The sequence below is a fragment of the Pseudophryne corroboree genome, chromosome 3, assembly GCF_028390025.1.
Source record: "Pseudophryne corroboree isolate aPseCor3 chromosome 3, aPseCor3.hap2, whole genome shotgun sequence".
Taxonomy (NCBI): Eukaryota; Metazoa; Chordata; class Amphibia; order Anura; family Myobatrachidae; genus Pseudophryne; species Pseudophryne corroboree.
Genome location: NC_086446.1, coordinates 705,201,427 through 705,214,471, shown reverse-complemented (window position 1 = coordinate 705,214,471; position 13,045 = coordinate 705,201,427). Strand labels below are relative to the sequence as shown.

At 43.2% G+C, this 13,045-nt stretch overlaps 1 protein-coding gene across 3 annotated transcripts in view; it reads left to right on the top strand.

Moving 5' to 3' along the window:
* LOC135056653 (alpha-2-macroglobulin-like protein 1) overlaps positions 1-13,045 on the top strand; it is a 342,531-nt gene that overhangs the window by 314,415 nt on the left and 15,071 nt on the right. For all 3 annotated transcript variants that reach the window (XM_063962097.1, XM_063962096.1, XM_063962098.1), the window contains 2 exons: positions 6,382-6,450; positions 12,191-12,293. In XM_063962097.1, the coding sequence (XP_063818167.1) occupies positions 6,382-6,450; positions 12,191-12,293 (172 nt within the window). The remainder of the gene's footprint in view (positions 1-6,381; positions 6,451-12,190; positions 12,294-13,045) is intronic.

Below are 13,045 nucleotides of genomic sequence, written 5' to 3'. Positions count from 1 at the left end.
GGAGACTGCGTGTGCTGCAATTGCAATGCGCAAACGCGAGGGTGCCGTTGTAATCTCACTTGCAATGAGGATTTTGTATATAAGTGATTGACAGGAAGTGGCCGTTTGGAGGTGTTAATGGGAAGTTTATGGGAAGTTGTTGGGAAAATGCAGGCGTGTCATGGCAGTTTTTGGGGGATAGGGGGTATTTGCTGACAGCTGCAATCTCGTATGTGCAAAAACATGGCATCTGGGTCGCTATTGCTCTGTCCAGTCTGTGTAGCCATAGAGCAACCCTTAGCTCTGATGATCCTAGTTTTTGCATATAGGTCACAAATGTGTACGCAGTTGCGAATGAGTTTTCATTTCTGGGTGACAGCTTGACTTGCTAACATTAGCAGTTCAATAGCCTAGTGAATAGCATTAGCAATACCATTTACATTCGTGTACAAACATGAATTAGGCCCAAAGCTCTGTATTGGTGATAGCAATGTAAAATTCCTATTTATCCTCGAAAAAGAGGGTTCATCCCAGTGCCGTTTCTAGCGGCAGGCGAGCCGTGCAACCGCACGGGGCGCCCGCCGCGGCACTTTGCAGGTCCTTTTCCCCCTCCTCCTTCCAGAGTACTCCTGTTCGGGGGGCGGAGATTCGAGCAATGACGCAATTGCGTTGTGACGTCACGACGCAATCGCGTCATTCCGCGAAACTCCGCCCCCCAAACAGGAGTACCGATGACAAGTGGAGGGGGAGCCAGCTGGAAGGAGGAGGCAACCGGCGTGGGCCGAAGAGCGGGAAGAGCCACTTCATACTGTTTGTAAGTATTCTCTCTCTCTCTCCCCACTTGACACTTGCCTGCCGTTGCGGTACTGTGTAAAATGGGGACACTTGCCTGCAATACTGTGTAAAATGGGGACACTTGCCTGCAATACCGTGTAAAAATGGGGACACTTGCCTGCAATACTGTGTAAAAATGGGGACACTTGCCTGCAATACTGTGTAAAATGGGGACACTTGCCTGCAATACTGTGTAAAATGGGGACACTTGCCTGCAATACTGTGTAAAAATGGGGACACTTGCCTGCACTACTGTGTAAAATGGGGACACTTGCCTGCAATACTGTGTAAAATGGGGACACTTGCCTGCAATACTGTGTAAAAATGGGGACACTTGCCTGCAATACTGTGTAAAATGGGGACTATTGCCTGCCGTACTGTGTAAAATGGGGACTATTGCCTGCCGTACTGTGTAAAATGGGGACACCTGCCTGCCGCAATGTGTAAAATGGGGACTCGGGCCTGCATACTGTGTAAAATGGGTACTATTGCCTGCCGTACTGTGTAAAATGGGGACTATTGCCTGCTGTACTGTGTAAAATGGGGACACCTGCCTGCCGCAATGTGTAAAATGGGGACTCGTGCCCGCATACTGTGTAAAATGGGGACTATTGCCTGCCGTACTGTGTAAAATGGGGACTCTTGCCTACCATACTGTGTAAAATGGGGACACTTGCCTGCCGTACTGTATAAAATGGGGACATGTGCCTGCCGTACTGTGTAAAATGGGGACTCTTGACTGCCATACTGTGTAAAATGGGGACACAAAATGGGGACACGTGCGTGCCGCAATGTGTAAAATGGGGACACGTGCCTGCCGCAATGGGTAAAATGGGGACATGTGCCTGCCGCAATGTGTAAAATGGGGACACGTGCCTGCCGCAATGTGTAAAATGGGAACACGTGCCTGCCGCAATATGTAAAATGGGAACACGTGCCTGCCGCAATGTGTAAAATGGGGACACGTGCCTGCCGCAATATGTAAAATGGGAACACGTGCCTGCCGCAATGTGTAAAATGGGAACACGTGCCTGCCGCAATATGTAAAATGGGAACACGTGCCTGCCGCAATGTGTAAAATGGGGACACGTGCCTGGCCGCAATGTGTAAAATGGAGACTTTTTATTTCCTGTGGTGGCCATGATGATGAGATCAGATGAGGCCATGCCCATTTTAATGAGGCCACACACCCTTGCCGGGAGCGCGCCGCCTTAGGCGCTTGCTTGCTTTTTCGATCTATGGGGGGGCACATTTTGAAATCTTGCACTGGGAGCCAAATTGGCTTGAAACAGCCCTGGTTCATCCTCTAACAAATGAATAAATAACTTGAGGCATTAAAGGATTCCACATATGACCTGCTCCTGGGTTGTCTACAGTAAATTCTTCACAGACTTTGTCCTGGAAATAACCTAAATGCACAGAAATGTCACACGGCCAGCAGTTTAGTCAGTGATGCGGCACTAAATCCACCTGTATAACATGTGACTACAAAGAAACATGAAATAATGTAACGTGTGAAGATTATGCAAAACAATTATGAACACTGGCCCTCATTCCGAGTTGTTCGCTCTGTATTTTTCATCGCATCGCAGTGAAATTCCGCTTAGTGCGCATGCGCAATATTCGCACTGCGACTGCGCCAAGTATCTTTGCTATGAAGATAGTATTTTTACTCACTGCTTTTTCATCGCTCCGGCGATCGTAATGTGATTGACAGGAAATGGGTGTTACTGGGCGGAAACACGGCGTTTTAGGGGCGTGTGGCTGAAAACGCTGCCGTTTCCGGAAAAAACGCAGGAGTGGCCGGAGAAACGGTGGGAGTGCCTGGGCGAACGCTGGGTGTGTTTGTGACGTCAACCAGGAACGACAAGCACTGAACTGATCGCACAGGCAGAGTAAGTCTGAAGCTACTCTAAAACTGCTACGAGGTTTGTGATCGCAATATTGCGATTACTTCGGTCGCACTTTTAAGATGCTAAGATACACTCCCAGTAGGCGGCGGCTTAGCGTGTGTAACTCTGCTACATTCGCATTGCGACCGATCAACTCGGAATGAGGGCCACTGTACTTGATGTGCTATATTAAACTAACCAACCCTAAATTATAATACATTTCAATCAACTTTAATACAGGGAACTTAGGTTGAAAATAATGCTATGCAACAAAGCACAATGATATATTGTGTGCAGTGTGTTTTAAACAATTGTATTAAAATATGTTAAATATATTTGTGATATTTCTGCAGAATTTAAGATACGTTTGTAAAGTAACCTTATATTGGGGGTAATTCAGAACTGATCACTGCTGTGCGTTTTCGCACATCCGGCGATCAGGCCTGAACAGTGCATACGTATGCACCACAATGCGCAGGAGCGACGGTCTTCAGCAACAGGGAGCACCGGTCAGTGATGAGATGGTGCGAGAAATCATATCGCACCGGCGAACGCAAGAAGATTGACAGAATGAGGGCGTATGTGGGTGGCAACTGACCGCTTTTAGGGAGTGTCTGGAAAAACGCAGGAGGGACCCGGCATTTTGTGGGAGTATTCATGACGTCAACTCTGGCCCTAATCATCGCAGCAGGTGAGTAAGTCCTGGTCTGTCCACAGTTATCCAGTACATGCCATCACACACCAGCACACACAAAAAACCCTCCTCCTGTAGGTGGTGACTACCAGATTGCAGGACAGCAAATATCGCTGTCCAGCGAACAGGTCTGAATTAGGCCCATTGTCTTTAGAAATAAACTTGTACAGAGTAACTTGAAAATAATATACCTTTGCACACTAGGTGACAGATTCAAATAAATGTGTGTTTGTGGCTGTGCACTTAAGGGCCCCATACACTTATGCAACATGTCCGGCCCTCATGTCGCAGGCGATCACCCCGGCAGCCACCCGGGCGGCAGGATCACACAAGATACATCATATGCGGTCCCTTTGCATACAATGTATCTTGTGCGATCCCAGCCATGCCTGCGTGGTCCGAAATGATCGCTAGTGCAACACGGTGAATCTGGAGGATCTGATCCGATGTTCACGAGAACGCGCATCGGATCGGATCGGAAACACCTCCAAAATACCAGATTTCATCCGATATATCGGGTCAAATTCACAAAATCGTATTAAATCGGGCATTATCGTTCTAGTGTATGGGGCCCTTTACTGTAGTGTGTTAATGCACAAAGCAAATGTTGCAGATTGTTTGCTCAGATCTCTATTTAGTGCATGCAGGTATAAGCCTGTATGACGCAGACATTATTGAATGGAAACTTATGTTAAAGACACAGTCCTCTTTTGGTTCCTATCTTACCTATCTAATCGCTCCTCCAGTGTTCGCTTCTCTGATTCTACCTCCTCTTCGCTACCTCTTTCAGTTGGAGTACCGCAAGGCTCAGTCTTGGGACCTCTGCTTTTCTCTATCTATACCTCATCTCTTGGTAAACTAATCAGCTCTTTTGGTTTTCAGTATCATCTGTACGCAGATTATACTCAAATCTACCTATCCTCCCCTGACTTGTCCCTATCTGTACTGGACCGTGTCACTGAATGCCTTTCTGCCATTTCATCCTGGATGACATCTCACCACCTCAAACTGAATATTTCAAAGACAGAGTTAATTATATTTCCACCGGCCAATAGTAGGTACCAACCTGATCTCTATCACTGTTGAAAACTCGACTATCTACCCTCCCCCACAAGCTCGCTGCCTAGGTGTCATCCTTGATTCTGATCTGTCCTTTGTTCCCCACATTCAATCTGTCTCAAGATCATGTTACATGCATCTAAAAAACATATCCAAAATACGACCATACCTTACACAAGACACTGCTAAAACTCTAATCCACGCTCTCATTATCTCCCGCATTGATTATTGCAATAGTCTCCTAACTGGTATTCCCAAAACGAGACTCTCACCACTACAATCCATTCTGAATGTGGCTGCGAGGCTCATCTTCCTCGCTAGACGTTATCGTCTGCAGATCCACTCTGTCAGTCCCTCCATTGGTTACCTGTATTCTACCATATTCAATATAAAATACTTTTACTCACACACATGGCCATTAACCAAACTACACCAACGTACATCACTTCGCTTATCTCAAAATATTCCCCAACCCAACCTCTTCGCTCTTCACAAGATCTGCATCTCTCATCCACACTCATTACTCACTCCCACTCACGATTGCAGGACTTCCATCGGGCTGCACCCACTCTGTGGAATGCCCTACCACGTACAATAAGACTCTCCTCTATTCTCCAAACCTTCAAGCGTTCCCTGAAAACTCACCTCTCCAGGCAAGCGTATCAAATTCCAGAACCGCCCACATAACTTTCATTAACCTTCCTATCAAATTGCATCCACTCTGCACAGTCCACACATATCCTCACGTCTTCTCATCCTTCCTCTCGACCCTGGTTCATCATTGCTGATGACCATATCATACAGCCCACCAAGAACCTTTGCAACATGGTGGACAACTATGCAATAGATAGCACCTATCCTTGTGTATCCATGCCTATTTCCCTATAGATTGTAAGCTTGCGAGCAGGACCTTCCTACCTCTATGACTGTTTGTTATTACGTAGTTTTGTTATATCATTGTTTTGTTATATCATTGTTATTTCCAATTGTAAAGCGCAACGGTATTTGCTGTGCTATATTAGAAGCTGTTAATAAATAATCTGATAATTTAATCTCTTCTAAAGCACATAACATCCCCCCATGAACAGCTTTAACAACCCATACACTAAATATATCAGATACATTGCAGCCATGGCATTGATAAATACTGTAAATAGTGATTGAATCAATTTAATTGCCAACCCACCTCACTTAAATGTGATTATCGTCTGAAGGCCAGTACACATGGGGAGGTGGACCCAGAGATGTGTGCTGAGCGATATAGCACAAACGTTCAGAACACATCTCCCCCCTGCTCAGCATACAGCGCGATGTGTGCTGAGCGAGGGGGTGGGGGGCGCTCTTTCACCCAGCGGTGAAATGAGCGATGTGCTAGATTGTGTCTGCATGCAGGCCAAACTAGCACCGGCAATAGATTTAAGCACGGATCTTTCCATGTGTACCCCATTTGACTGTAGTATTGTTTTATCTTGGAGACTATGTGAGCCATACATCTGTGCCACGATTCCTCGTTCTGACGTTCCAATCGGTGGACAGCAAGGATCAGTGTTCTGTCGGGGAATTGGAGAAATTCAACATGTTAAAAATCCCCAACTCACTGATTACGACCTTTTTTGGATACTCATCGGTGAATCAAGATTGCTCAACATGTTGGATTTCTCCAATCCCCTGACCATGATGTCATGGAATGGGGAAATGCCCCAATACAGGCTACATGTGTGGGCCCCTTAAAATAGGGAGAGGGATTACAGAGTAGTGGCTGTTTATAATATTTCGAGTAACTAATTTATGGAATTTAGTACTAAGTTGACATGTTGAATTTTTCATTATATTCTACATGATGTTAAGTACATTTCTACATCCAATGTTATGCTATAGCTCTCCAATTATACCTCTCCCTATTTATTTATTATTTACCTATAGTTACAGAGAAACCCTATTGTGAAAAATACACAAATCACACCAGAAAAGGTTATAATTTTCTTGGAAAAGGTAAGTAAATATTACCGGCATGTTTATTTTCTTTATTTGTTGTTTAATGACCACTAATTGGCAATCGTTCTCTCCGCTGTGTTCTTATTCTGTCTTTCCATTGACGTCCATATTGATCATTGATAGTCCTGTAAGTGGTAGCCTCATAAATGTTTGCAGATGTCCCTCATTGCAGTACTCCTAATGAATTGTCTCCACTCGTTGGTGGTCATTCCGAGTTGTTCGCTCGTTATTTTTTTGTCGCATCGGAGTGATAAGTCGCTAATGCGCATGCGCAATGTCCGCAGTGCGACTGCGCCAAGTAAATTTGCTATGCAGTTAGGTATTTTACTCACGGCATTACAAGCTTTTTTCTTCGTTCTGGTGATCGTAATGTGATTGACAGGAAGTGGGTGTTTTTGGGCGGAAACTGGTCGTTTTATGGGCGTGTGCGAAAAAACGCTACCGTTTCTGGTAAAAACGCGGGAGTGGCCGGAGAAACGGAGGAGTGTCTGGGCGAACGCTGGGTGTGTTTGTGACGTCAAACCAGGAACGACAAGCACTGAACTGATCGCACTGGCAGAGTAAGTCTGGAGCTACTCAGAAACTGCACAGAGAAGTCTTGTCGCAATATTGCGAATCTTTCGTTCGCAATTTTAAGAGGCTAAGATTCACTCCCAGTAGGTGGCGGCTTAGCATGTGCAATGCTGCTAAAAGCAGCTTGTGAGCGAACAACTCGGAATGAGGGCCCTTGTTCATTCCAGCATACAATGCAATCCTCAGTATCACACCTCATCTTTGGTGTCTGCTAGTTCTCAGCTCTTCCTCTTTCCTTTACTATTCACCAAAACATGCCGTATGGCATTCCTTATAGTTTATTTAGCTAATTATTAAGTGCTAATTTACTTTTAACATTACTGCAGGTCTTCCTATCAACTTAAAGACCTCTTTCTCTTGTTCATTCCTTCCCCTATTTACTCACTCTCTCAAAATAACTTTGTATATTTGGAAAGTATTCCATTATGGAGGGGAGGGGGGACATAACAAAATAATGACATGATTTTATCTAAAACATAACTTGTTTTATTATTTTATTAAAAGAAAATTCTAAAAACTTTTTGTGATGAATACAGTAGTAGTTGTCAAAATGACCAAATATATTGAAAAATGTACCCTTCTAATAAAAGTCTACAGGAAAGGGGATATAGTGTGAGAGCTATTAATCACACATCACACAAGATATGAAGCAGGCCAGAAAAACCCACTTGGAACTAATTTATCCAACCAAGAAACAGAAGAAAAAGAGAAAGTCAGATTCATTACGACTTCTGTACAAATGTAAATCCAGAAATATAATACAAAAACATTTCATGTCATTTCATTGGATAAAGACTTGAGGCAAAATGTAATAGGGTGCGATTTTTATTGAAAATTTGCACGTTTTCTGAAATTGACAAATGTAGTAGCTTGCGATTTTGTTGAAAAACGCAAGCTTTGAACATATACCAAAAATCGCAAGTGAAAAATCGCATCCAGATGTTTTCCCATTGAAAACAATGAAAATCGCAAATGTAATAGGATGTGATTTTTTCACTTGCACACAAAACCAGGTTTAAACTGGCAATTTTTGGAGAAGCATGCACAGATTAGTGTGATCCGTGCATGCTTTTGTATGGAACAGTAAAGAAAGGGTTAAATAAAAATAAAAAAAACGACGTGCAGGTTTCCCCCAAAAGCATAGCCAGCCCGGGCTCTTTGAGCCAGTCCTGGTTGCAAAAATACATGGAAAAAATTGACTGGGGGTTCCCCGTATTTAAACAACCAGCACCGGACTCTTGGACCGGTCCTGGTTCCAGAAATATGGGGGACAAAAGAAGTAAGGGTCCCACGTATTTATGAAACCAGCAACGGGCTCCACTTGCCAGGGAAGTGATGCCACAGCCAGGGGACACTGTTATATAGGTCCCTGCGGCTAAAGCATCACAAACCCCCCAACTAGTCAACCAACCCCTCCAAGCACACAAGGGCCAGGGATGAAGCCCGGGGCTGCCCCTCCATCTGTGGGCTGACCCATTGATGCTGACCCTTGCGGTTAAATCAATTAAGCGTCACACAGCCTAGTAATGAATGGAGCATAGCGTCTCCATTCAGTATACTGGGGAAGCCGCTATTGACTATACCCTAGCAACATAGAGCCAACTATGAAGCGGCTGCTGCAGCTAGTGATGGGTAGTTCATGAATGATTAGTTCAAAATGAACTAATCTTTAAAGTGAACTAGTTCGTTCAGTTCACAGCTTTGGCAAAGATTAGTTCATCAGGAAGGAGGAGTCAGACACAGACAGAATAGAGCCAGCAACTGCATTAGGCTTCTCACTGTCTCATTCACTGGATTTTCACTGCCTGAATCTGATACTGTGAAATGAAAGTTAAAAGTACAACACAGCCCAGCAATACAGATCTAATAAAAAAAATAGCATCTGCACTGCCTAGCCAAAGTCTATGTGTGTCTGTGTGAGACTGTGAGTTAGCATGTGTGGTCATGCTGCTCACTTTTCTGTGATATAATCACTGTCCTATTAGTCCAGATGTCCAAACACTTGCTGCTACTTCTGGTACTACTGGTTCCTGTGCATACTGCTGTGCTAAATCTTCTGCTGGGTGTTGTAGAGGTGCAGCAGCACTGTTGTTATTCAGCTCTCACTCAGCAATACTCATGAGTCAGTACATCTCTGCTGCCACAGGGGTCACTGCTGTGCTCAGACATGGAGTGGACTCACTCTGTGGAACTGATTGAACTGCATTGTCCTGATGACTCATGAGTCATTCTCCTTGCAAGTAGTTCAGTAGTTCAGTCAGTTATTCATTACAGTTCTCTGATCAGTTCACTGACTCATACAGCCATACGAGTCAGTAGTTCAGTAGTTCAGTCAGTGATTCATTACAGTTCACTGATCAGTTCACTGACTCACTGACTCATACAGCCATACGAGTCAGTACAGTACTTCTAAGCTACCATGTGTGGCACTGCTGTGCTCAGGCATATCCATTGTATGGAGCTGATACTGAACAGCATATAGCCATGATTCATTCCCCAGTATATTAGGTGACAAGCTACACTCCCAGTCAGCTAAACACACAGTGCTGAGTGCTGCATGCTATCCTGTAGGGTCTGATTACTCTACACAAGACATAGGGGGATATGTACTATGAACCTTCAAGTGACATAAAGTAGAGCAGTTGCCCCTAGCAACCAATCAGCGTCTGTTACTTTATATACTGATGAAGATAAATGACAGAAGCTGATTGGTTACTTTACAACATCTCCACTTTATCTCTCTCTAAGGTCTGTTACAGTGGGGCAAAGGGACTATTTTTTCTTTTAAGTACTGTATTTTAAAAGCAGAAAAAAATAAAAGAGACTCATGACATTACTCTGGATTTGGGTCTTTCACTTGCATATTATGAAGTAAAAAGGAGTACCAACAATGGGATTAATATTGCAGAGATACATGGTTGCTATATAACTTATTGCTTTTCTTAAAAATAAAAAAAATCTGACATTTTAAACATATCTGATCATTTGAAAAAGATTATAACTCCTACAATGAGCTAGTATTAGAAATACCTACTCTATGTGTAATAGTCTAGACTAGTTCTAAATCTAATCACTCCTTTCAGTCTCAGAGTCAGTGAGTGAAATGATTAACTAAATGAACTAGATGAACTAATCTTCTGAACTAATCTTTTCAGTGAACTAGTTCATAATGAACTAATCACCAAACTGAACTAGTTTCCCATCACTAGCTGCAGCAGCGGCTCCTGGTTGGCTAGCGGGACCATCTATTGATATTACTATTGGTAGAGGATCCTCAATCGTGTAGTAGAAGTGTATGTTTACACATACACTTCTACATGTTGTTGGTCCGGGTGAATGTATTTTTTTTTTAACCCCTGGGATGCCTACATGGATAAAAGAGGACAGATCTTTACAGGATTTTTGGTAAGTATATTTTTTGTTAAAACAGGTACCCTAATGGATTCTACTTGGACAAGGGGACATGAATGGCAGTGTGTGATGTAGGTAAGTATGTGTGTGTGTCTCTCTTCTTTTTGGGGCATTTCTTTTGTTGTGGAACTACAGGTACCATTGGGTCCTTAAATTACCTGCATGCTGGTAATTGTGGTTCTCCAAGTACCAGCATGTGGGGAAGGCTTGCTGGGACTTATAGTTCTACAACAAAAGACAATATTCTTTTTAACACTTTCACAGTTATCATCCCTCCATCCGCAGCCCACAGATGGAGGGGACAGCCCCAGGCTTCATCCCTGGCCCTTGGGATATTTTAGGGGTCCCCACTCCCCCAGGGAACCCCCGGCCAGAGGTGACTAGTTGGGGGGCTTGTGATGCTTTGGCCTCAGGGACCTATGTATAAAAATGTTCCCAGATGTGGCATCACCTTCCTGGCTAGTGGAGCCCGCTGCTGGTTTCAAAAATACGGGGGACCCCTACTTCTTTTGTCCCTCATATTTTTGGAACCAGGACCGGTCCAAAAGTCAGGTGCTGGTTGTTTAAATATGGGAAACCCTGGTCAATTTTTCCCATTATTTTTGCAACCAGGACCGGCTCACAGAGCCCAGGGATGGTTATACTTTTGGGGGGACCTGCATGTGTTTTTTGTTTTTTTACACTTTCTTTATTTTTCATAAAGAAGCATGCACGGATCACACTGATCTGTGCATGCATCTAAGTAATAAAAACATGACCAAAAACCACATTTTTTTTACAAAAAATCGCATGTTTCCATTACTAAAAATCGCCAAAAATTGCATGCAAATTCCTTTTTAACCTTAAAATTTGCACCCTATTACATGTGCGATTTTTAGTAAAAAATCACGTTACAAACATGCAATTTGGTGTGATTTTTTTAGACACCTAAAAAAATTGCATCCTATTACATCTAGTCCTTGAAATCTATACTGGGCACATCCATGGAAATGAGCTTAAGGAGATTGTCCAACCTTAAGGATAAATCAGGCCATAGCCACTTCTCACACCATCACAGAACAACATCAAGACTAAAAGGCTCCTGAGTCACTATAAAACCACTCAAAGAACTGTAGTTATGAATGTCTTCACGCTCAGAAATCTTATCTCTTCTCCAGATACTATAATTTGTCTCTTCCTCAAGATACTGTCATTTGCCTCTTCTCCAAGATACTGTAATTTGTTTCTTCTCCAAGCTACTGTACCTTGTCTCTTCTTCAAGATACTGTATCCAAGATACTGTAATTTATCTCTTCTCGAAGATACTCTATTTTGCCTCTTCTCCAAGATACTGTATTTTGTTTCTTTTCCAAGCTACTGTACCTTGTCTCTTCTCCAAGATACTGTAACTTGTCTCTTCTCCAAGATACTGTAACTTGTCTCTTCTCCAAGATACCGTAATTTGTCTCTTCTTCAGTATACTGTAATTTGTCTCTACTCCAAGATGCTGTAATTTGTCTCTTCTCCAATCTACTGTAATTTGTCTCTTCTCCAAGATAGTCTAATTTGGTTCTTCTCCAAGATGCTCTAATTTGTATCTTCTACAAGATACTCTAATTTGTATTTTCTACAATATACTCTAATTTGTCTCTTCTCTGAGCTAAGATTTACTCAGTTTACAATCTGTTACATCTGCCTTTTGACATCTATATTCAGAGCCTGATTTGAGAAAATTGCTATTCTATGATGTTTTATCTTCGCTGTGTTTCTGCAGCTCACTCATGACACCGTGCACATAGGCTTTGCCATCAAACAAGCAATGAACGTGCAAAACCTGCAACCCGCAAATGTGAAGATTTTTGATTATTATGATCCAGGTACTTATGTACTGTACATATAGTTGTGGTGATGTGATAAAATTGCCGCAGAACCTGACCCTTTTCCTGGAAATTGGTGCTCAATGACTGTCTTGGATACCAGTGAACTGCTGGAATCATCACTTAAGGTCACTTGAATCCTCCTGATTGCTGTATTTAGCATTATTATAATAGGTGGTTTGCAAGAAGCTGCATTGCTGGCAGCACCAACAAGGCAGACATGACAACAAAAGGTAGAGTTGACCCTGATCAAAAAGAGATTGCATTCAAATTGGGCAAGGGCACAGCTGTAACAACAGGAGAGCGTGTGGCCCAGAGTGGAGATTTGGACAGGTATGAGAGTTCAATAGTGTGTATAGTATAGGTGGCAGGGGCACATCTAGAGAGGAGGCCCCCCTCCTCTCATGCCAGAGCTGTCCCAGAGTCTAAGTGCATGTACAGATCTCAGGGAAAATGACGCAGTGGTCATTTTCCCAGTGATTTTCATAGTGTACATGCGCGAAACACTGGGAAAATGTCCACTGCACCATTTTCATGGTGATTTTTGAAGTGCTGCTTCTACTGAAACGGGACTCTGGAGGGTAAGGTTTAAAAAAAAAAAAAAAAACACACTGGACCCCAGGAGCCTGTGTGCACTGCAGATACTGCACCCATTATAAATACGCCAGTGATAGGTGGGAGTAAGGTAAGTTCTTTGATGCAACAGGTTTTCAGATGGAAAATTACAGATTTGAAAGCTTTTGGAAAGTTTG